General features: G+C 36.0%; 2 protein-coding genes across 4 annotated transcripts; one reads left to right on the top strand and one right to left on the bottom strand.

The window, feature by feature from the left end:
* The first annotated feature begins 223 nt into the window (after positions 1–223).
* LOC132052335 (aspartyl protease APCB1) lies at positions 224–4,709 on the top strand. The gene is made up of 9 exons (XM_059443827.1): positions 224–1,019; positions 1,273–1,390; positions 1,954–2,183; positions 2,272–2,508; positions 2,941–3,094; positions 3,191–3,276; positions 3,689–3,803; positions 3,909–3,981; positions 4,354–4,709. The coding sequence occupies exons 1-9, from the start codon at positions 424–426 to the stop codon at positions 4,464–4,466; spliced, it is 1,722 nt and encodes a 573-aa protein (XP_059299810.1). The 5' UTR covers positions 224–423; the 3' UTR covers positions 4,467–4,709.
* A 1,334-nt stretch (positions 4,710–6,043) lies between these two features.
* On the bottom strand, positions 6,044–15,288 carry LOC132052334 (serine/threonine-protein phosphatase 2A 65 kDa regulatory subunit A beta isoform-like). 3 transcript variants are annotated; one of them, XM_059443823.1, is made up of 13 exons: positions 15,118–15,288; positions 13,815–14,230; positions 12,769–13,015; positions 11,594–11,706; positions 10,903–10,982; positions 10,482–10,623; positions 10,225–10,305; positions 9,664–9,768; positions 9,345–9,527; positions 8,257–8,349; positions 7,407–7,546; positions 7,260–7,326; positions 6,044–6,468 (listed from the first exon to the last, which is right to left on the bottom strand). In XM_059443823.1, the coding sequence occupies exons 2-13, from the start codon at positions 14,205–14,207 to the stop codon at positions 6,367–6,369; spliced, it is 1,746 nt and encodes a 581-aa protein (XP_059299806.1). In that variant the 5' UTR covers positions 14,208–14,230; positions 15,118–15,288; the 3' UTR covers positions 6,044–6,366. The 3 variants fall into 3 exon arrangements, with proteins under 3 accessions (XP_059299806.1, XP_059299808.1, XP_059299809.1); XM_059443825.1 differs by having other exon boundaries at positions 15,055–15,193; XM_059443826.1 differs by lacking the exon at positions 15,118–15,288 and adding an exon at positions 14,993–15,093.
* Positions 15,289–21,766: the final 6,478 nt, after the last annotated feature.

Genomic DNA, 21,766 nt, shown 5'->3' with positions numbered 1-21,766 from the left:
GCTTCACCAGCGAACACATATCTGGATGTGGCTTTTTAAGGGGGTAAATATTTTATTTTAAATTAGTCCAGGGGGTAATAGAATTCCCGCAAAGATTGAGTGTTCAGTTAGAATTTTGGCTAAACGTTAGGGGCTCATTTGGCTATTTTCTCTAAAAATACATATCATTGTGCCATTAAGTTTTTTACCGTGGTGCGTAGACCTGAGAGCTTGATCCTATTCGAAGTCAAGTCATGTTCCCAGAAAGCGCTTGGTATCTTCCAATCTCTCAAACTGTTTCATTTCACCTGTCATCATCCATTATTCTATTCATTTTCATTGACTTTGCCTTCCATATACATCAAGCATTAGAGTGGAGCAGGTAGAAGAAAAGACTCTCCTCTTTTCTTCACCTTCAGCCAATTCAGAACAATACAGTAAGTAATGGAGGAAACAAAAGACTCTCCTCCAGTACAAGGTGTAGTAATAATCACACTACCACCTCCTGACAATCCTTCTTTAGGCAAAACCATAACTGCATTTACACTTTATGATTCACCACCACCACAACAACAACAACAACAAGAACCACAACAACAACAACAACAACAAGAACCACCACAACAAGAACCATCACAACAAAGCCAACCACATAATCAAGATCCAAACACTGATATTCTTCATGTTTCTTTAGAAAAATCCTTCTTTTTTCCACCAAGAATGATTCTTGGATTTCTGGGTATCTCTTTAATTGCTTTATCTTTCTGGTCTTCACTTACACAAGAGACCCTTTTTGAATTACGTGATGTGGAGGATCATGATCATAACAGTTCCAACAGTTCGTTTATTCTTCCTTTGTATCCTAAGCAGGGTATTGCCTGGAATTCAAGAACGGATGTTGAGTTCAAACTTGGGAGGTTTGTGGATTTCAAACCTGATATTGTTATGGATCAAGAAAAGATTGCTAAGTCTGTTTCTGCTGCAACTAAGTTGGACTCTTCTGCTCATTTTCCTGTCAAGGGTAATATTCATTCGGATGGGTACGTTTGGTTGAAGTATTTTCCAACTGAAATTGCTTTTGTTTAAGCAAGACTTTTAATTTAATTTCATGATAACTTTTTAAACCATCAACTATTCCTCAATCTCAAACCAATTGGGGTTTGTTATGTGAATTTTCCGTACTCATTCCATTCCATTCTATTCAGGTCCTTTACATATTTAGAGGATTATCGCACAATTTGACTATTATTAGCTGGAATACGAAGTTGATTTTTAACTTCATTTCCTGTATAGGTTGTACTACACATATATGCTTGTTGGAGATCCTCCTAAGCCTTATTTTCTTGATATTGACACGGGAAGTGACTTGATGTGGATCCAATGTGATGCTCCATGCACTAGTTGTGCTAAGGTGATGCCTAGACCTTGCATGTGTTACTAACTGCTTCTTCTAGTTCCTACTACTATCACTAGTATAACCATAACGTGCTTGCTATGAATACTACTTGATAGGGAGATTTGTTTAAAAAGATTGATAAAGATGTTTTTAGTTAATAATGACATGTAGTTCCTTATACTATGGAATTAGTCAGACACATTGCAAAGTCTTATTGCTTTAATGATGATCACATCCTTCTTTTCCCAAATAACCAGATTAAGTTTGGTACAAGTTTTAAGATATTCTAATTCAAGTGAGAAATGGTCAAAATGTTTTTATATATTTATACTTCCTTTTGATGTCATATTTACTGGTTCAGAAAAAATCTCATCGTGAAGGATGCTGTGTGATAAAATGCATATGAGTGTGTTGTTCCGTTTGGTATTGAACTTGGAGTCCCCATCCTATGCTCCCTCCTCCCTCTCCAATCACACTTTCTCCACCACTTCAGTTGCCCAAGCTTAGTTAGAAAGTCTGTTCTTTATTTTTAGGCTTGTGATCCCTATACTTCTCTCTAACGAAAGAAGCTTTCTCAGGGAGCCCACCCATTGTACAAGCCCAGAAATGTCAATATGATACCTCCCAAAAATCCCTATTGTGTTGAGGTTCAAGAGAATCTGAGATCCAAGTATTGTGATAACTGTCATCAATGTGATTACGAGATAGAATACGCTGACCACAGCTCTTCTTTTGGGGTTCTTGCAAAAGATGAAATTCAATTGGTGCTTGCAAATGGGACAGCAACCAAGTCAAATGTTGTCTTCGGGTAAAAAGTTATTCCAAACGCTTTACTTTGTAGCGTTAGTCCTTACTACTTCTTTATAAGGTTGTAAGTTTTGGCTTGTGTTTGTCAGCTGTGCATATGATCAGCAAGGCACGCTTCTCAACACTTTAGCGAGCACTGATGGGATCCTTGGACTTAGCAGAGCTTCAATCAGTTTGCCTTCTCAGCTAGCGAGTCATGGGTTCATCAACAATTTTGTTGGACATTGTCTTGGTACTGATACAAATGGGGGCTACTTGTTCTTAGGCAATGACTTCGTCCCAGATTGGCGGATGTCATGGGTCCCTATGCTGAATTACCCTTTTCCGTGAGTATAGCATTCTGGGGGCTGCCTTAGTTTCCTTTTTAGTACTTTTATATTTACTCTTCCTTTGGCTTTGCTTATTGTCGGGGCCTGGTTCTGTTTTTTGGTATTTGAGTTGCCTTATCTGTTCCATTTCGTGCTTTCTTTGGATCATAATAAGACTGAAAATTTATATGGATGGTTCTTCTTCACATAAGTTTTAAAGGTTGCATACTGCTTTCTCATCGTCCTGTGCTACTTAAGAAGAGATGCTTACAAATGCCCAAACTATAAAAGTTAAAACAAAAAATTTCGTTATTCTCGTACCATTTTTAGTTGTCTGAGATTTGCTCATTGATTTTTTTCAGTTTTGGTTCTGATACTTCTGCTCCTGTATGCGTCCTGACTAATGCTATATTCTCAGGTCCTTATTAACCCTCATGCTTTCATGTTCAGAAATCTCTATCAAGCACAATTGATGAAAATGAACTATGGAGGGAAAGAACTTCGATTAGGCAGCACGAGAGATCGACAAGGTACAGTCGTGTTTGACAGTGGCAGTACTTATACATATTTTACAGATCAAGCATACAAAGCTTTAATTTCCATGGTAAGTCGGACTGAGTAATCCATTCCTTCAGAAGATCGTGAATTACTTTGATGATCATTCACTAACTATTTGCACCTTTTTTCACGATGATTGCAGCTTGAAGAGATTTCCAGTGAAGATCTTATCAAGGATGTATCAGACACGACATTACCCATTTGCTGGCGGGCTAAATTTCCAGTAAGGTAGAACAATAGTACAAGGGAATTAATTGATTGGTTGCAGGAGTTAAACACAAAAAATTCTGAAGTTTTGTAGTACTATTTCTCAGCGTTTTCCTCTGGTGTGTATGTGCTAGCTGTTACTGCTTTCGAGAAACTTAACTTCGAGGGCTAGCATAGTGATACAGGAAATAATATCAATTAAGAGATCCTCAAATCAGCATCAAACTTGTTGCATAACATAGTTTTTTGATACCAGCTCTAAGTGGAAATGATTTCTGCTTGAAGCCAGAGTTACATTTACAAGCCAGCCTCAATCTGCCTACTCTGCTTTATTCTCTGAAATGTTGACCGAATTCCCTTTTCTCCATTCTTGTTTCTCTTTTCTGATGACTCATTGCTGGTATAATTATTCTTTTTCATTATTTGCATGCAGATCTATTACAGAGGTTAGACAATTCTTCAAACCTTTAAACCTTCAATTTGGAAGCAAGTGGCGTATCGTGTCCACTAAGCTCTCCATTCCTGCAGAAGGGTATTTGACTATAAGTGTGCGTAATCTCTTACTTTTCTTGGTCATTGATACTTTGCCATTCCCTCCCCCCTCCTCTTTTGCGTCCTCTCTCAACCAACAATGGAAAACTATTTTACTGCAGGAAAAGGGTAATGTGTGCTTAGGTATACTTGACGGAAGCAACATTCATGATGGTTCTGCTATAATACTTGGAGGTACTATTTCCTAAAATGACAGAGTGTTGTTATAGACTTATTTAAGCTGAACATAGATGTTCACCAGTAACTCGTTATTAGGGCTCGATGCTTTTGCTAGATTTGAGATATATTATCCTTTCTAGATATGATCTGTTCAAGTGTTTAGGGGACTATTATGGATTCGAGCCATTTAAGTGTCATGATGGAAGCTTTTCCATCATTCCTTTTAGCTTATAGGTTCTTTTTTGTAGTAGCACAAACAACGAATCAGATAAAATTCCATAAGCTTTGAACATAGCAAATTCATGTATTCTGGTTTGAGTTTTCACTATGGTTATCATTTGATTCTTCTAAAGTAAACAGTTGTGTTACTTCTATCATCCCTTGCAGATATTTCACTACGTGGTCAGTTGTTCGTGTATGACAATGTTAACCAGAAGATTGGGTGGATAAGATCCAATTGTGAACGGCCACAGAAACTTGCGAGTCTTCCATTTTTTTGACAGAGAACACCACTAGAACTCCATTTCCACAGTGATCACACTGTTAATTCTTCCTGTTTAATATGTTTGGTGAGTGGAAATTATGCTAAAAAGGTTCTAATCCTTTTTAGCCAGAGAGGAAAGGTTGTATAGATTTGTTTTGCTTTCTGATATATATAGGTATGGTCCTGGTGTGCATATCCAATTTTTTGTGCCACACTTTGAAGCTTTACTTCTTTTATCTATTTGATGCAATGATAATCAGATCGTGGATATTCCTAGAAAAAAGAACTCGAATACTAAACAAAATGTTTGAGCAATCAATTATTCAGGTTATCCCTCTGATCCTATGGTCCAGAAAAGGTTATCCCACTGATCCTGGTCATGTAAATCAACGAGTCCTATTACTCTGATCAACCACGTTAACACTGCTCTTGTTGATAAACACTTTTTTTTGCTTGCTGGGGGGCGTAGGTAATATGCTCAAAATTTCAATCATCTTTGTGACAAGACAGTCAAAATTTGCGAGATTGTACGAATTATTTCTGACTAGGTGTTTGAACCAACAGGAATAATCAGCAAGAATACTCTGTCCTTGTTAAGAAGATACAAGAGATAAACTGAGACAAGTACCTGAAGTTATACAATATTGCTTTCTCCAAACAATAAAAAAGGGGTAGATCGGAAGCATTATAAGAGCACAATATTGTCAATGTGGTTTAACTTAGCCTTTTGAATTGTAGAATCTGGTTTTTCCCGCCCTTCTTGAAATTTCACTTTGAATAACACCAATGAGAATGTATACAAAGCAAAACACGATAGAAAATAAATATTTTTAGGCTATTGTTACTTTTACTTTGCTTTTTTCGAGTTTCACCCAGTCGTGTATGGATAGATAGAAAAAATATTGATCTTGGTACAGGCAAGGCGAGAAAGACATTGGACAAGTGTTTAATTATGAAAACGTTAGCTAGCTTGAAATATTCATTTTTTTATTTTTTATGACAAGGGAACCTGCAGCCGCTACCCTTATAGTGTAAACCCCGCTCCTCGTGCGACGATTTCGACCCAAAGGCAGAGAGTTTTGAACCTGAGACCTCCATTATGGAAGCCTCATGCTCAACCAACTGAGCCACCTTACGGGTCTTAGAATGAAGTATTCTTAAAGCCATTGAGTAAATTTCTGATGGATGGAGAACTCAATATTTCACATCTGACTGTTCATAGTAGAAATTCTCAATCAAAGCGCGCAACAGGTAGAAGCTCTAATTCTTAGAACGGACCTTGCAATGACAGTGAAGCACATAGTTAAAAGACATTTGCTAAAGAAGGTCAATTATTAATGTAGCGCTTCTTCATGAAGACCAATTTTTGCAACTAAGATTTACAAGGGGAAGTAACTGCATTGATCACGAGCAGCTGCATCTGGGTTATGACGGTATATGAAACATAAGTGCAACAAATGCAGACTTGACGCCCATTGGTATCTTTTGCTAATTTTGCCGAAGTGTATACTCAAACACTAGAAGATTTTCCAAGCCTCCAGCTATTAAAACGAATTATACTTTAAATTTCTAATAAATAAACTAGAAAGAATAATCATAAATAGCACAAATTTCCCAAAGAAGAGTAGCAGATCTAAGTCCTTGATGAGTGGCACCCACTATTTCCACATCTATTGGTTCTAATTCAGAAGTAATTTCCTTGAGAAGCCACCAACACACAATAAAACCTGTGCTCAACTTCTATTGTATTGCTGTCATACTTTAGTGTAACTTTTCTTAGACGATGTCCAAATATGCTTGACAAGAACGATTGAATCTAAACACAACAAAAGCTCTTGTACATCTTCGTTCACACTTGACAATAGACAAGGAGAAAACTACTTTGAACTATTCAATTGCCTTTAACCTAGATAGCATCACTTGGTTGCTTGTAGGGCTTGGTTAGCGAAAAACCTAACATCAACATCTGGGTCCTCGCTGAGTTCAACCAAACACGGTCGAATTGTGTTCTCCACAACCTGTACATAAACATTCATGGTTAATATTGCCAGACTCATATGTTAGAAGTTCAAACTCTATCCTCTTTTCTTCAATTTTTCAGAACTTTGATCTCCTCTAGTCCTTACTCCTGCCCCCATAGAAAGCCATTCCAGTGTTTAGAAGGTAATTAACTATTCAACGTACAAAAGCAAGATTACAATACCAGATTAGAATTTGACAGAAAAGAAAATGGTGAAACTATACTAGCAAGCCATCACTCAGAATTTTACTCTTCACACTTCCAGCAATATAAACTCTTCTCACAGAATTCATGCAATGATAAAAGAAATGTCCCTATCAAGCATTTGAAGTCGAATCTTCACTTTTAACTTCCATGAAAATGTTAGTTATTGTACATTATTACTAAGGCTCAGTAGAGAGTCTATCAATCAACTATGCCTCAATCCCAAAAATGGTGGGATAGGCTATAAATCCTTATTTCCATTCTGCTCTATTCGAGTCCATTTCGTTCATTTAATGCTATACCTGGATGCTGATGTAACTCGTGCCTAGCAGAGTGAGACCAAATGAATTCATTAATACAAACAACCATCATAATTTGCCTATTTTTACGCTTACCTTCAACCTACCACAACTCTATCCTACTTTGCCAGGACTTGGGACTAGTTATGCAAAGTTCAAATAAGCTAATTAACATAGGTGGAGTTCGCATTAGCCAGCCTAGTTTACTACAATAAAGCAAATGCATGAACTACACAAACACACATATGTCAGCCTTCAAACAAACGAGAAGTAAATTGACACTTACAGATTTTTCAACTATTGGAATAACAGACTGCAACACCTTAGCAACATTGAACTTGATATTCGGTACCCTGGAATATGCAAGTATTAGACCTGTAAACATAACATTTACCCAACAAAATGGTAAAGCATAAATATACCGAAGATTAACCTGTCTTTTGATGCAGTAATTATAACCGGCAGAAGTTTGGAGCAAGTAATTTCTGAGCCCATTACAGGGGCAAGAAGAGAAATTGCATGAAGGATGGTCATTCGGTAAAGATAATGTGGGTCATTAATCATATCCAACACCTGAAAAATGAATCAGTCAAGTTATTTAAAGAGGAAAACCTAAGACCTCCCACTCCCAACAAAAAGAAATGCAAAAGATTCTACTATTGAATTCAGATAGTGTCCACCAGTGTGGTCAACGGCACGCTTAAGCCCTGAAGTGAGGCTCAAAACATGCTGAGTGCTTCGCCTCGCTTTACGCGCGCTTCAATGTCATCATCACATACTTTTCCTTGCCAATGAGCCTCTCTTGAAGAGGTGACACTAGTTAATTGATATTTCACTTTATTGTAATGGTTTTACAATTTCTTTGTCCATATATTTGTTATTCATGCTTATTATTATTAGTCTTGGACTAAACATATAGTATATATTTGTATTTTTGCACCATTGCGCCATTTTTCATTAAAGCCCACGCTTTATTCGTGCTTTGCGCTTAAAGCCCCAGCTGACCTAAGAGCTTTTTTGGGCTTTTCGCTTTTGATAACACTGGTGTCCACTAAAATTTATTGATTCTGGAACATCTTACGGCCATGTATTGATTCTGGACAAGATATTTCACATGTCACAACTCATCAAAGAACAGACCAAGAAATGATCTCTTCATAATCAGACATAAAGCATGTGTGGACAGCGAGAATAACAGCAGTGAATACTTTTTCCTTAAGTAAAAACTGCTAAATTATTGCATCACCAACCATCAACCAGCTTATTGAAGGCAACAGGAATACCTGTGGAATTATATGCTCCATTGCCCATGTTGGACCAAATTCCTCAGCAAGGCGCTTAACATTGTTTGCTGCTGCATCTCTAATAGAGTAAACCTGCAAGTCAAAAAATAAATAAGAACAACATAAAAGAGGAATACAAGAACATTACAAAGAGTTGCACAACGTGATGCAATTGGTTTCCATTTGAGTATGTCCTGAAAAGAAGTCAGGACGGATGCACAAGTAATATTCAAGATACTAAGTGAACATGACAAGAAGAAACATTAGATATGATCTCAAAAGGGGAAAGTGAAACCAACGAATCAGGACAGCAGAACTGTTCCATCAGATTAAGCCAGTGACCTAAAATACGGACCATTCCTGAGTAAGCAAGTTCCATGTATCTTGACTGAACAAAATTCAATCCTCCATGGGGACACCAAGAAATGGTATGACTTCAAATCATGTGGCATTCCATCCAATAATGGCTTTCCATCCATGTGTGAGAAGGCCTAACATGGACATATCATCAGAACACATGTAATATGGCTCCTCCCAACTTTACGCCATTATGTGTCGCTCATTCTCAGGATATTTCTATTATGTGACCAGTCCCCAGTGACATGCTGACTTGCTTTCTTCCAGAACAAATGCTGCTTCCCAGAAAACACAAGTCTCGTCATGCTATCTCAATTGGATCTCAACTGCTACAAGTCCCTAGATACTTCTTCTGGAAAGAGACTTCGTAGGTAAATATTGAAATAAAAAACACTATTTTAATCAAAGTTAGCACCGACCAGGTGGCATCATGTACAAGTTCTTAAACTCACTTAAACAATAACAAAGAGCATCTCGTGTTCCACAAAAGAAGTGTTTGGAAGTAACAAATAAGACTATCTCCATCACCCCTCATCGAAAGGTCTTCTTTTTCCCCATCCATACTCCAAAACAGGCACTTAGATATCACAGACCATAGTAACTTTTTATGCCTTTATACCACAGAACAGGCATTTGCTTACATTCACTTTATCCAGACATAAACTAGAATATTCAGTATTCACAATTCATTCTCTCTAAAGCATCAGCAGAACAGAAAGCTTTATACAAACCTTATCTTTTAGCCACTGCATGCACAGAGCACCAAGCTTGTCATCAAAAAAGCCGACCCCCAGCTGACTTGCCAATAGAGGTATGTACTCAATTATTGCAAGCCGAACCCTCCAATGCCTATCCTCTGCAAGTTCAACAATAGCTGGCAGCAGTGATTGGGAGAGCAAATCAATTCCGATTACCTGCAATAAATTGTTTTAATTTAATATAGGGGAACATGAAAAACATGATATAGGTAGGTAGATTCAGAAGCCACCAAGGCTCCAATAAGACAAAGTAACTTCAAGTACAGAGTTATAATAATGAATTGTAGCTGACCTGGTTTACTTGATCAAGCTTGCTGATAATATTCAAACGAACATCAGGAAACTCATCTTTCAGAAGAGAGAGGAAAATCGGGAGAAGCTGCTCGATAGTTGCATCCTGTAATAACCAGAACAGAAACATTAAACTCCTGTAAGAGATATCATTGACTAAAACTTGGACAAAGCCTCAAAGGAAGTGAAGTGTATTCCAGGATAAGGTATTATTTTGAGTTCAAAACTATATTGAGAACGATATTATAAATGACATCATCAAAGTCAAAAATACAAAAGCCATACTGGCTGCAAGACCGTGGAAAAAAAAATTCAGGATAAGCTGCTAAACATGTGCTTACAAAGTAATCAATAACATACTGCTAAAATATGTTTTCAAATTTGATCAAGAAAAGGTAAGAAAAGTTGAAGAAGGATTAAGCAGACAGCAGCACAAGGGAATGAGCATGTTATACTAGGACAACAATCAGAAGCAACATGGACAGAACCTGAACTTTACTGTACCGCTATAGAGCATAACAAGAGAGCAGCATTTTGGTGGCACTGACGAGGATATTTATACCTTTCCTAAAATAGGCGCCATTCCCATGATAACTGAAGCCAAAGCAGAACGAACATGCTGGGATGAATCTGATGATAGTTCCTATAAAAAGGAATGTAACTTTAGTTAAAGTTACAAAAATCATTAAGGATCACTTAATGATTGATACTCTATGGATGAACTCAGAAAAGGAATCACCCAAGAAGACATTATCTGGAGAAACCAAAAGATAGGAATATGGGTCAGTAAATTGGAAAGGAACTTCATAAAGTTTCTACCTTTACACAAGGAAGGATATGTTGGATAGCAAGTTCAGGGCTCAAAATACGGCAAAACTTCGTCACCTTCCCAGCAGCAGCTATACGCACTTCAGCCTCATTATCACGAAGTAGCCGAACATAGGCAGGGACCAAATCCGTCCTGATGAATTTTATGATGGCCATGAGTTAGTCATAAGGGAGAGAACTTGATAGAAAACCAAAACTAGAAAAATAAATCCTTGTGGTGAGGAAAATTTGTGCAATGTTGATATTCACATCATGTTCAGTTCCGAGCATGAAAAAGAAAGAACACAAGATTCAGGCAGCCAAAAACCACATACATCATTTGACTAGCAAGGTTGAATTATCAAAGGTGTACATCGTAACACAGATTAAAGAACATGATAAATGCACAGCATCACAAATAAGTAATAACTACCTGGTAGCCTCCGGTCCAACTGCCTCACAAAGTTCATAAAGTTGATTTGCAACCATGTAACGAACACGCCAAGACTTATCCTGTTCAAATATATAAAGAGGTAATTAACATCAGTAATTACAGCCAGTATGCCACTGTAACCTGACAAAGCAGCAGTGTTTGATTGCATGAAAATATCACATTAGTTAATCACACAAATAAGCAAAAGAACCAAATTCCAGAAAGGAAAAAGAAAAGGAACATAGGGTTATATCATCAATATCATTTGTAGGAATTCGCTTGAGATTGAGACAAAACGATAACCAAGCCCCCCACTCACCCCGACATTCGAGATTATGTCAGGGAAAAGAGCGCCAAAAGGGAAAAACTAAGTTCAGCACTTCAGCTCATAATGGAGAAAGAAGATTTATTCGGAATTTTTCAGCCTCTGCTAACTTTCAGCTCATGCTAACAATTTAAGCTTCACTTTAGCTATAGTGTGGGGGAAATGTGAAACAGCCAAAGAACTCCCAGAACAATCCCCTAATGCCTTGTCAAGCTTAAAGTGTCAGGACTGAGCATAGCTACACTCACAAGTGACAAACGAAATACAGAATCGATGTTACTATAAGATATCCAGAAAGGTCACATGGCAGAAAAACTGAATTTGCATGCCAAAAAAAATCATTAATGTAAAGTTTGGTGGGCCGACCTGCGCAAAATTAACTATGACGGGCAGAATCTGTGCTACACAGTCTTTAGGCTCCAGCAGCTTCCCCAAAGCAGCACATTCCTCAACAGCCAATAAACGGACAGAATCTTGATCTGAAAAAAAACCAATTCCTCCTTAGTCACACTGATATGAATTCAGTACACCAAATAGAGCTCAACAATGACACCAACTATTAGCCACTAATAGAATATTGGTATGGTAAACCGAAAGAGAACAATTCTTTAAAAAAAGGCACATATCAGGCTAGTCCTTGACAAATAGAAATGGATCAGGCTTTTAGAATTTTTTGTATAAAAGCGGAGAGGAAAAAAAGAAGATATTGTTGAAGCTTCCAAAATTTCACATGGCTCGGGTACAACAACCTTTAGACGTGATTGATTATGGATAGCTTCAACCTTTAGCAAGTTTAAATGTATTCGGAAGGCTCCATCTGAAGTATCACCCACACTTATGAACTGCTACATTAAGACAAAATGAAACATACAAAATGAAACAGTCCAAGTAATATAGACTATGATAATTGTTCCTCTATCTCAGACGAGTGTATACACTCAAATCTAAGGAACAAAAAAGGACCCTTGAAGATGTACCTAAATCGTGCACACAAAAAAGAACCTCAGTCAGAGGCTTTTTTAAGAAAAGTAAGGTTATAAGGAGAAAAGAGCACAAACACATGCTGTATTTAAAGTGACTTCCACCTTCGCATGTTCATTGCACAGTTGAACAAAGACTGGTGTACCAACTCTAATTTTTACTGTTATTTCCAATACTTCTCTCATATCTAGACACTATAATAGCTAAGCTACTAGAGTCAACAGAAGATGAAAAAGTAAAATAAAACTGAACTGTTATATACTCAGAGAGCCTATTGAGCAGCCCAATTGCTAGGACCAGTCATCAGATCAAAGCAGAGCCAACTTGGAAATGCTCATTCCAATAAATTTTCTCAAAATGTGTACTAGTTAACCCCAGACACTATGTTAACCTAAGGGAACCTTTAAGAGCCAGACAGAATTAGCAGAAGATGCTCATTATTCAAGGACTCCAGGATCAAGAAAGGTTTTTGCTCTAAGCAGAGACCACTTTCAGAAAGCAAATTGCATCATTCCGAAGAAAAGATAAAATACAAAGAGCACGCAATGGATACACCATACCATCCTGTGTTAAGGTCTCAAACATTGACATGATGTCAGTCTTCAAATGGGGTTGTTCAATAGTCGCAGCAAACTTTCCAAGATTTGTAGCAGCTGCTCTCCTCACCATAGGCATATCATCTTGGCAAAGTTGGCTATAGATGGTTCTCAGCTCATTCTTTAATGGCTCTGGAGCACTAGAATAGGCAATGTGAAACAACCCACAGGACGAAACTCGAGCAGTAAACCACTCTCCAGCAGCCAGTCTCTGGTTACAAGAAACCATGGAGATGTTACACTACGTCTCAAAGGATCAATTTTGAAGGATCATGTCTATGATACGAGTATTGGGCTATTAACTTGCACAATAAATTCATCAACCAATGAAGGAACTAGCATTTTAAACACAAGTAGTAATACTCTAGCTTGGACTTGGCTTATATTTCAGGTGTCCCAAGATCCTAAACTAACAAACACAGTAGACACCATCTATGTTTAGGTGATATCTTCAAAAAATACATAAGCTCCCGTTTTGTGTGACCTTTCTTTTTGGAATAAGCCTAGGTGAGGAAACTTTTTACAGGTGGTCTATTATCTATTCCCAGAATCTCTCCTGCTGACTCATAATAAACCATGAACCTTTATTTCTCCTACGGACTTTGCAATAGTCAAAGTGAGACGGAGCACAAAATACCAAGAAGGAAGATAGCTGAACATTTTTCTAGGCATCCGCTGACTAGCCAGCGAATATGTTTCTTTTTTTTCTTTTTTCAGCTGTATTCTTTAAATTATTTTTTTTTTAAAAAAAGGTAAGGTATGTATTCTTTATTAAGCTAATTGAGATCAGCAGCTAGCATATTGAAGCTGCAGCAGCCTTAATCTAAGATCTCAAGCATACAATACCAACCAAAAAGAAGACAAAAAGGAATAACATTATGTACAGCAGGCTGACCTATACAGCTATACTAGAAAATAGGACTTCCCAATCTTAAAGAGTTGCTAGAGCTATATAACATACACAAATAAAGTAGAGCAGCCTTTTGAAGATATTAAGACAATAAACAAACCTTCACAAGTGGAATAAATGATTCCACCAAGTCTGATTCCCTCATTTGAGACCCAATTCTGCACAATGACTCAACTGCCTTTTCCCTAACACAAGTCTCTTCGACACTACAAAGACCTTCCAAGGGTGGAAGCAATACACGCGCATGTTCAACCCCTCCAACGTATGGAATAAACACCCCCAACTCTTCGGCCATTGCAAGAAGAACTTCATCATCGTCATCGTTGTTCTCACTTAGAAATGGAATCAACTCTTTCCGAGTTCTCTCCTCACCAAGAGCACGGGCGATGGTAGACAAGCGCCGGATTGAATTCAATCTAAGCTGGATGTCTTCATTCTTCAACTCATCAATCAAAACCGCAATTGGATACAGCGGTTCATCAATCACTGACATGGTTTCTTGCAAGGTGAAAATATCTGTCCATATATATTCATGAAAACTCAAATGATTTAACTGGACAAGAATAATAGATATTTTGAAAGATAAATATCAGCAATTTCATTCTTTTATTAATTGAAGACAATTAGTAATTGACTTATAGTGTCCATTATCTTGACAACTATAAAAGTTCTCTTTTTTTTATGGCCACAATAAAATCTTTTGGAGTTAAAAATGAAAGACGAAAATTCTCATTATAACAGAAGTGAAGCCAGGGGCAGAGCTACAATATTAGGTACGGATTCAGACAAACCCAACAGCTTTTGCTTAGACCCCGTATTTGTCTTAGGAAATTCATTAAATATGCATACATATTCAATTGCGAACCCAGTAAAATAAAACAAGCTATCCGTTCGGTGGCAAGTTTATAACCCATAAACTTCAAATCCTGGCTACGCCTATGAGTGAAGAGCCCATCACTCATCAGTGTAACAAATCTTAGTCATTTATAAATTGCAGACATGAAAGATTTTCATGAAGAATGAAGTGATCTGATCATATCTTACTACTAAACCGACAACAAAAAGAAAAACCCTACTCCTTCGATGAAATTACTCATCTTTCGCATTATCCATTCTACATGTGTGATCGGAAGCATAAAAGTAACTAACTTGTAATTAATACTATCATTCACTTATCAAAAGCAGTTTATTCAAATAATATTAAACTGACTTGGATAGCGTACACCTAAATTCAACATATGTTAAGTGAAATTTATATAGAAGGAGAATTAAGTGAACCTGAAGATAGAGAAAATGATAGGGAAAAGAAAAGAAGGTTCTAGAAAACCGAGTTATCAAACCCGATACATCTAAACAGTATCCTATGTGTGTGTGTGTGTGTGTATTTAGAGAGAGATTGATACCTGAGAAGCAATGAGAGTAATAGAAATTGATCTATATTCGGAGAAGATGGCTAGGATCTGCTAATTACGCTGCTTCTTGGCTTCTTTTTCTTTTTATTGCCATTTTTCTGACTCTTTTTAAATTTTTTATATTTTCTTTCCCTTTCTTTTTATTTATTTAAAATTTAACTTTCTTGTTCAAACAACGTTTTACTGAAAATCCTCTTTTACTAAATTACTACTAATGACTTATTTACTCCGAACGGAAGATATTAAGCATTTCTCAGAGTCTATCCGAAGATAGTCCTTAAACTTAGTACCTGATGTTTATTAACAATCCAACAAATGTATAAATGCGTTTGTCCAAAAATATTACTCCTCCCTTTGTGTCATAATAAGCGATGTTTTTAGCTTATGCACACTTCTTAAGAAATTGCTCACTCCTAAAAAAATTAGGAGTGGTTTTACCATCTTAGAAAAAAGAAAGTTACTTAATGATTCTTGATTATGTAAATAAGGGTAATTTTGGAAGAACAAGATTAATTTCTTCTTGAAATCATAAAGCACCACTTATTTTGCAACAAAATAAAAAGAATAAAATGGGAAACTGAGGGAGTAATATTTTATCATAGTTAAGTAGTACATATTTTTACCTCGTTAAATTACTTAACTATATAAATTTATATGATTTGATACAAACACCTGTGTGGACAAACACGAGAACCAAATCATGCAATATATTTCAAGTCATTGCCAATTAAATATATGCATTATTATTAAACATCAAATTATGCTAACATTATTGGTTTCTTATCTTGTCTTATCTTATATGAGAAAAAACTAAAATTTGCTGTATGAGTTGCGTCATCCTTGAAATTCTATGTTAGTGTTATGATTTTTCAACCTCTCGTCCTTTTACTAGTTTTTCAACAAAGAACACCCAATTATGGTAAATTGAACGCAATTGTTCAATTAAGTGGATATCAAACTTCAATGATCATTTAATGAAGATTAGAAAAGAACAACGTTTATTCGAGTACCTTCACTTTTTTGCAAAAAGTGGATATGCATTAATGATAGTAACTACTAAAATTAAGTATTATTGATATTTTAGGAATGTAAAAAGTTGTATTTTTGTAACTAAGAAGTTAAATTTTTTGAATAAGTTATATTTATGTAATTTTTTGAAAGTGGTTGTAATCTTTTTAATTACCATTTGAATAAGTTGTATTTGTGTGACTTTCCCTTTCTTTATTGTTGATTCGAAAACGACATTTATTTACTTAAATATTCTGGAGAAGCCCAAGATAGAGATATGCAAGAAACGGAAGCAAAAAACGAAGTAATATATATTCCCACTTGCATTCCTTGATAAGTTATATTTATCTTAAAGAATAAGTTTTAAAATTTATAATCGTCATTACAGCAGTAAAAACATTAATTTCATGGAGGGTTACTCCATTTTTATTTCATTGTACTAAAGTTAATAAATTATTTCTTGCAATAAAGAAGTTACTCAATTTGCTTAAGTGTTACATGAAGTTGCTTGATTATTTGTGTAACAAAAAATCACTGAACTTTACTAAGTATCACAAAAGTCACTGAATATTTTATTTTTATTTTTGTACTAAGAAATGTTAAACTTTGTCAAAGTATCATATGAAATGTCTCATTTGTTTCCTCCTAGTGACTTTCTTAGGTAAAGTTGAGTGACTTTTTTGTTGCACAAAAGTTTTGTAGCTTTCATGATACTTAAGTAAAGTTTAGTAGTTATTTAATTACAAAAATAATTTAATAATTGTAGTGAAATAAAATGAAAGATGAGTGTACTGTGAAAGAAATTAACTCCCGTAAAAGTGATGTAGTGTACTGTGAAAGAAATTAACTCCCGTAAAAGTGATGTTCTTTTGTTCATCATCTATCAATTAGCGACCCACTTTTTAGCATTAACCGACACCAGGGACTAGTTAACAATATAGGTGAAACAAAAGTTACGTTTTCATCAAATTAGTGTAAACACCAAGTATGAGTATTTTCCTTTCTCTAACAAGGTAACAAGAAATTCTTATACTCTTGTTGTGCATTTATGTCCAACTACTATGCGTTGTATATTCATTGTACCGTATGCAAATGGACAAACAATGTTTGCTCAACACAAAAGATACTGTAAGCTTATACTAACCAAGAAAACCTAAGTTAAAATAAACGTGTTCATAAGCTTTTCTACTTCACAATAAATTAATTGGTAGCTTTCTTTTGAAAACCTAAGGAAAGGAAAAACTTGAGAAAGTCCGACAAAACCTTCCCTCCCAAGTTCTCTCTTTCCAGTCCCTGCGTGAAGCTTTCTCTTTTAAAAAGTAAATTCTGCTGACATCTCCATGCATGACGTTTGATTCTCCATTCTTTATCTCACTATTTATTGGAGAGGGTTAGGGAGGGGAGAATAAGGTTTGTGCCAGCGTTGCAAATAAAGTATTTTCAAAGCTAAATGCTAGCTGCTGGTCACACAAAAAAAGTAACATACTTATTAAACAATCCAAAAAGTAGATATCCTCAATGATTTATCCCAGCAATAAAAAGCTAAATGCATAGATCTAACCTATTTTGTCTGGTAAACAGGCTACGGGATGCATGTGTTTTACTGTACCAATAGCACTAAAATGCTACAAAGCTAGTAATCTTCTGATTTCACACACATTATAATCTCAAAAAGTACCAGAAAGAAAAAGCTTGCCAAAGAATTAACCATAGTGTTAGGCACAATATCATGCAAGTGAAATCTACTCCTCCTCTCCATTAATATCTTATAGACAAAGAATGAGTCCCGGGAAGCAACCACTCCAAATCATCAACCATTGTTAGCTCACAAGCAACAAGTGTAATAAAATTCACTTCTGAAATCACCAAGGTGATAAATTTTCTTTGAAATATCCGATAATTTATGTCTTTTCAGTATGACAAATACATTTTCCCTCCTCGCAATAAGGTGCTTCAGGTTCTTTCCTCATCAAATTCTGTAAATTTTGCAGTAATATACAGGATCCAACTCAACCATACGACAGAGGTCTTAAAAATAACACAATATTGTATAAGGTGAAATAAAAATTGCATATGAACCACTCTGTGAACATTCTTTTGACTTGTATTTGAAATAAAGAACTAAGTTCCATTTATATTTTGCGCTACAATGCCACATGGGTAGAAAGTATAGAAAGCGACTTTCCAGCTTGTAAGAGTAACTTCGAATCTGAGCTTAGCTGAAACTTCTGTTTTATCGTAATTATCACAATATGAAGATAGAGTATTCTTCATTTAGAAGTGAAACTAGCAAACTTATCTATTCCAAACTAGGTGCCTCCTCAGTTGGATTTGACTCGAACACATCCGAGTCAGAAGCCTCTGGTTCTTCAAGAAGTTCTCGTGATTGAATTGCTTCCTTATACACAGGAGTAGCCTTGAAATCTGTAGCTCCGTCGTTATATGTGGCCACAGCAATACCACATGCAATTAGCTGCCAATAAACGATGCCAAAATCAAACTGGTAAGAACCCCCTCAATGATATTTAAAAGACCACATTATAGAAAATGAAAGGATGCACAAGTAGAAAGCAAATAGTATAAGTTCTTTAGATACGCAATGGCACTCCACTGCTTGCTCCTTCATCTAAAGAAATACGAACTTGCTAGCCAGAAAGATGAAAATAACTAGGAAATCAGCTACGATCTTCACTTCTTTTCCAGGGCGACGTGTGAGGCATTTGCAATTTAAAGTTAAGAAGGATATAAGATCGTTTTACTGATTCTGGACACTTCTAAAAGACCATTAAAAGGTACACATTGTAACACCATAATATGGTTATGAACCCAGGTGAGACACTCCAACAACAAAAATAGAGCAAAAATGGCAGGTGCAACACCAGGAACAGATCCTCTTGCTGCAAGATATAATATGTTCATCTAGTAATAGCTTGAGTGATGTTAATTGATGGTTTTTAGCCGGTGTAAATACAACATAAGCTCTGATAAGTGAAGGTCACAACTCTCGAAAAAGAGATTTTATGGTTCTTCAGATTAATTGGCAGGAAGGGAGTTTTGCAGAACCTTTGTGGAAAGAATCCCCCCCAAATTTACTCCTATCTATGGAAGAAACAGGACCACTTTGCACTCTCACCAACCCTTTTGTCCTGGCAATTTGATCATTAGCTCATTTTCTCTCTTAGGATTCCTATATGATCATTTCTTTTCCTTACTACACACCTAAAGAAGAAGAGATTAAGAGCACTTAATGAACATCTGCCCCAGTCCATCTTCAATCCCAATATTCTCCTCTCCTCGTTGGGCACATCAATGGCATTCAAGGACAGAACTTTTTCATGGTCCCCAAGGTGGCAAGGTAGCAATTTCTGTCACATATAGTTATTAGTAGGAGGTCTGACCCAAGACACTGAAGCGTAAACGTGGAGTGATTGCTGAATGTTTCCAAAAGTCTAGCAGAATCGTAAATTGCATTGCTTCTTAATACCTAACATACTGCTAAAGCTATCTCGAGTAATTCCATTTTCCCATTTCCCTGGTTATGATACCCAAACACAACCATTATGGAAAACAGGCATAGGCAATCTCTAGATGAGATTACTATCAAAATCCATCCTAATTTCTAAATATTAATTGAAATGGCTCATCATTTTGGTGGTCTTTTCTTGACTGGGAAAACAACTGTTGCTGGTAATCCAAATTAGTCTAGAACAGCCCCAAAAATAAACAACAGATTTATTTTATAACTTTCATGGAAAACAGCAAGTGGCTGTTGATACCGCACTAATCTTTAAAATAACCCAATAAAGTTGGAGAAGCTAACTAGGCAATCAAAAATCAACAAATGGTGGTTTTCACCTGGTCAATGTCATTTTTCATATTTCAATTCCCTTTAATGACTCATCACATATATTATTCATCATAAAAGTATTAATTTTAATGCATATATGACAATAGAAAGAAGACCATTTAGTTTCTAATCCTAACCTTTTCATAAAAGTTAACTGTTAAAACAAGACTGGTATCTTATGCCCCGTTGGTAGTGTATGTGAATCAATATCTTTGGAACATCTGAAAATTGATATGTAGGACAACAAAATTCTGAACAGGAAAAGTCGTTCTTTACAGTAATATTTGCTCTGTTTTAACCTATTAACATGAACTCAGCTATAATATTTTCTCTAATTTTTAAGTATGTTATGAAGAACACACACCAAACACCTATTTCACACATAGGGCCGAGCTAAAGTATTAGGTACGGGTTCGAACGATCCCAATAGCTTTTGCTTAGACACTCTATTTGTGTTAGGAAATCCATAAAAGATGTATAAACCAACCTAATAGCATTTGCTTATACACTATTAGTATTAGGAAATCCATTAAAGATGTGTAAATGTTTAATTGCGAACTTAATAACTAAATCGACAACTCATAAACTTCAAAACCTGACTCCACCTAAATCACATGTATTCAAGAAAAATGAATGATATGGGAGGGATTAGCGACCTATAAATTCCGTGGCTAAACAGCAAAAACCATCGTTACTCCTATTAAGCCACAGATCAGCAACAGATTATTAAAAAAAATTGTTAAGTACGAGCAAATTATCCGGATTAGCAACCAAGTTCATAGCTAATTCCAGTTTTTTAGTGACATAACTTTAAGTAATAATTAGCAAAAGGGTTGAGGGTGCACCGAAAAAAGAACGCCAAAAGCCCACATATACTGAACAAAGAATCCAAAACCATCCCATTGAGGACCTTCCCAAAAGTCAGTTTCCAAACCAGGAAGTTGTGGCATCACAAAACCATCATCAATCATCACACTTGCACCACCACCATCTTCACTACCAATACTAATATTAATCTTTTGAAACTCTTCTTCATCTTCTTTTACTGCTTCTTTAGTTGAAATTGAACTACTTCTCTTGTTCTTCCCTGAAGTAAACTTCTTTGCAGCCAACACTGTGAATTTGCTTCTTCGACCCTGAGGAGACCAAGAACTAGTTGAAGAAGGTGATGGAAGTAAGAATGGACGGTTAAGATTGAATTGGCTGTTGCAGAGAATTCGGTTTCCTGTGAGAGCCATTGTTGTGGCTGATAAGAAGTGTGTGGATGAGACAGAGATGATATAACTACTTTTGGACCTGAAATGTGAATCGGGTCATTGGTAGTTAAGATCCGATTCAGATATGATATTTCTGTTGATTTTTTTTTTTTAATATATAATTATTTGAGTTTGAAATCACCTAAAATAATTAAAGATAATTACTCTGGTTACTGAAATTAATAACCTAAAATATAAGATGTTTTAGAATTTTTTATTCTCTTTTATTTGATTGTATAAACTTTCCGATTTTCTTTTAACCAAAATATATTGAAAAAATAAATTTTAACTGGAAATTCACTCTTAAAGATAATAAAATCATAAAATATTCACATGAGGCAGATTTTGGGTGACATTGGGAGATCAAAACACATTACTGCATAAAGGCAAATTTTTTATAGCTGCAGCTTATAAAAGACTTAGTGGTCGTTTGGTAGGTAGCCAAAATTATCCCGGGACTAATTTATCCCATATCTTGGGATTATTTTATCCCATCTAGGAGATGGGATAAAATAATCCCAGGATAAGT

Source organism: Lycium ferocissimum, chromosome 4 (genome assembly GCF_029784015.1).
Source record: "Lycium ferocissimum isolate CSIRO_LF1 chromosome 4, AGI_CSIRO_Lferr_CH_V1, whole genome shotgun sequence".
Lineage (NCBI taxonomy): Eukaryota > Viridiplantae > Streptophyta > Magnoliopsida > Solanales > Solanaceae > Lycium > Lycium ferocissimum.
The sequence above is the reverse complement of the archived record's forward strand: the minus strand, read 5'-3'. Positions and strand labels throughout refer to the sequence as shown.

What these genes read in the sequence shown, in the direction of transcription:
- LOC132052334 (XM_059443823.1), bottom strand. Translation starts at nt 14,207, where the DNA reads ATGTCAGTGATTGATGAACCGCTGTATCCAATTGCGGTTTTGATTGAT. An exon ending in TGCAGTGGCTAAAAGATAAG is followed by an intron (nt 8,350 to 9,344) that starts GTTTGTATAAAG and finishes TTTGACTTGCAG; the next exon opens with GTTTACTCTATTAGAGATGC. An exon ending in TGGAGCATATAATTCCACAG is followed by an intron (nt 7,547 to 8,256) that starts GTATTCCTGTTG and finishes TTCATTTTTCAG; the next exon opens with GTGTTGGATATGATTAATGA.
- LOC132052335 (XM_059443827.1), top strand. Translation starts at nt 424, where the DNA reads ATGGAGGAAACAAAAGACTCTCCTCCAGTACAAGGTGTAGTAATAATC. An exon ending in AAGTCAAATGTTGTCTTCGG is followed by an intron (nt 2,184 to 2,271) that starts GTAAAAAGTTAT and finishes TGTGTTTGTCAG; the next exon opens with CTGTGCATATGATCAGCAAG. An exon ending in CGGGCTAAATTTCCAGTAAG is followed by an intron (nt 3,277 to 3,688) that starts GTAGAACAATAG and finishes ATTTGCATGCAG; the next exon opens with ATCTATTACAGAGGTTAGAC.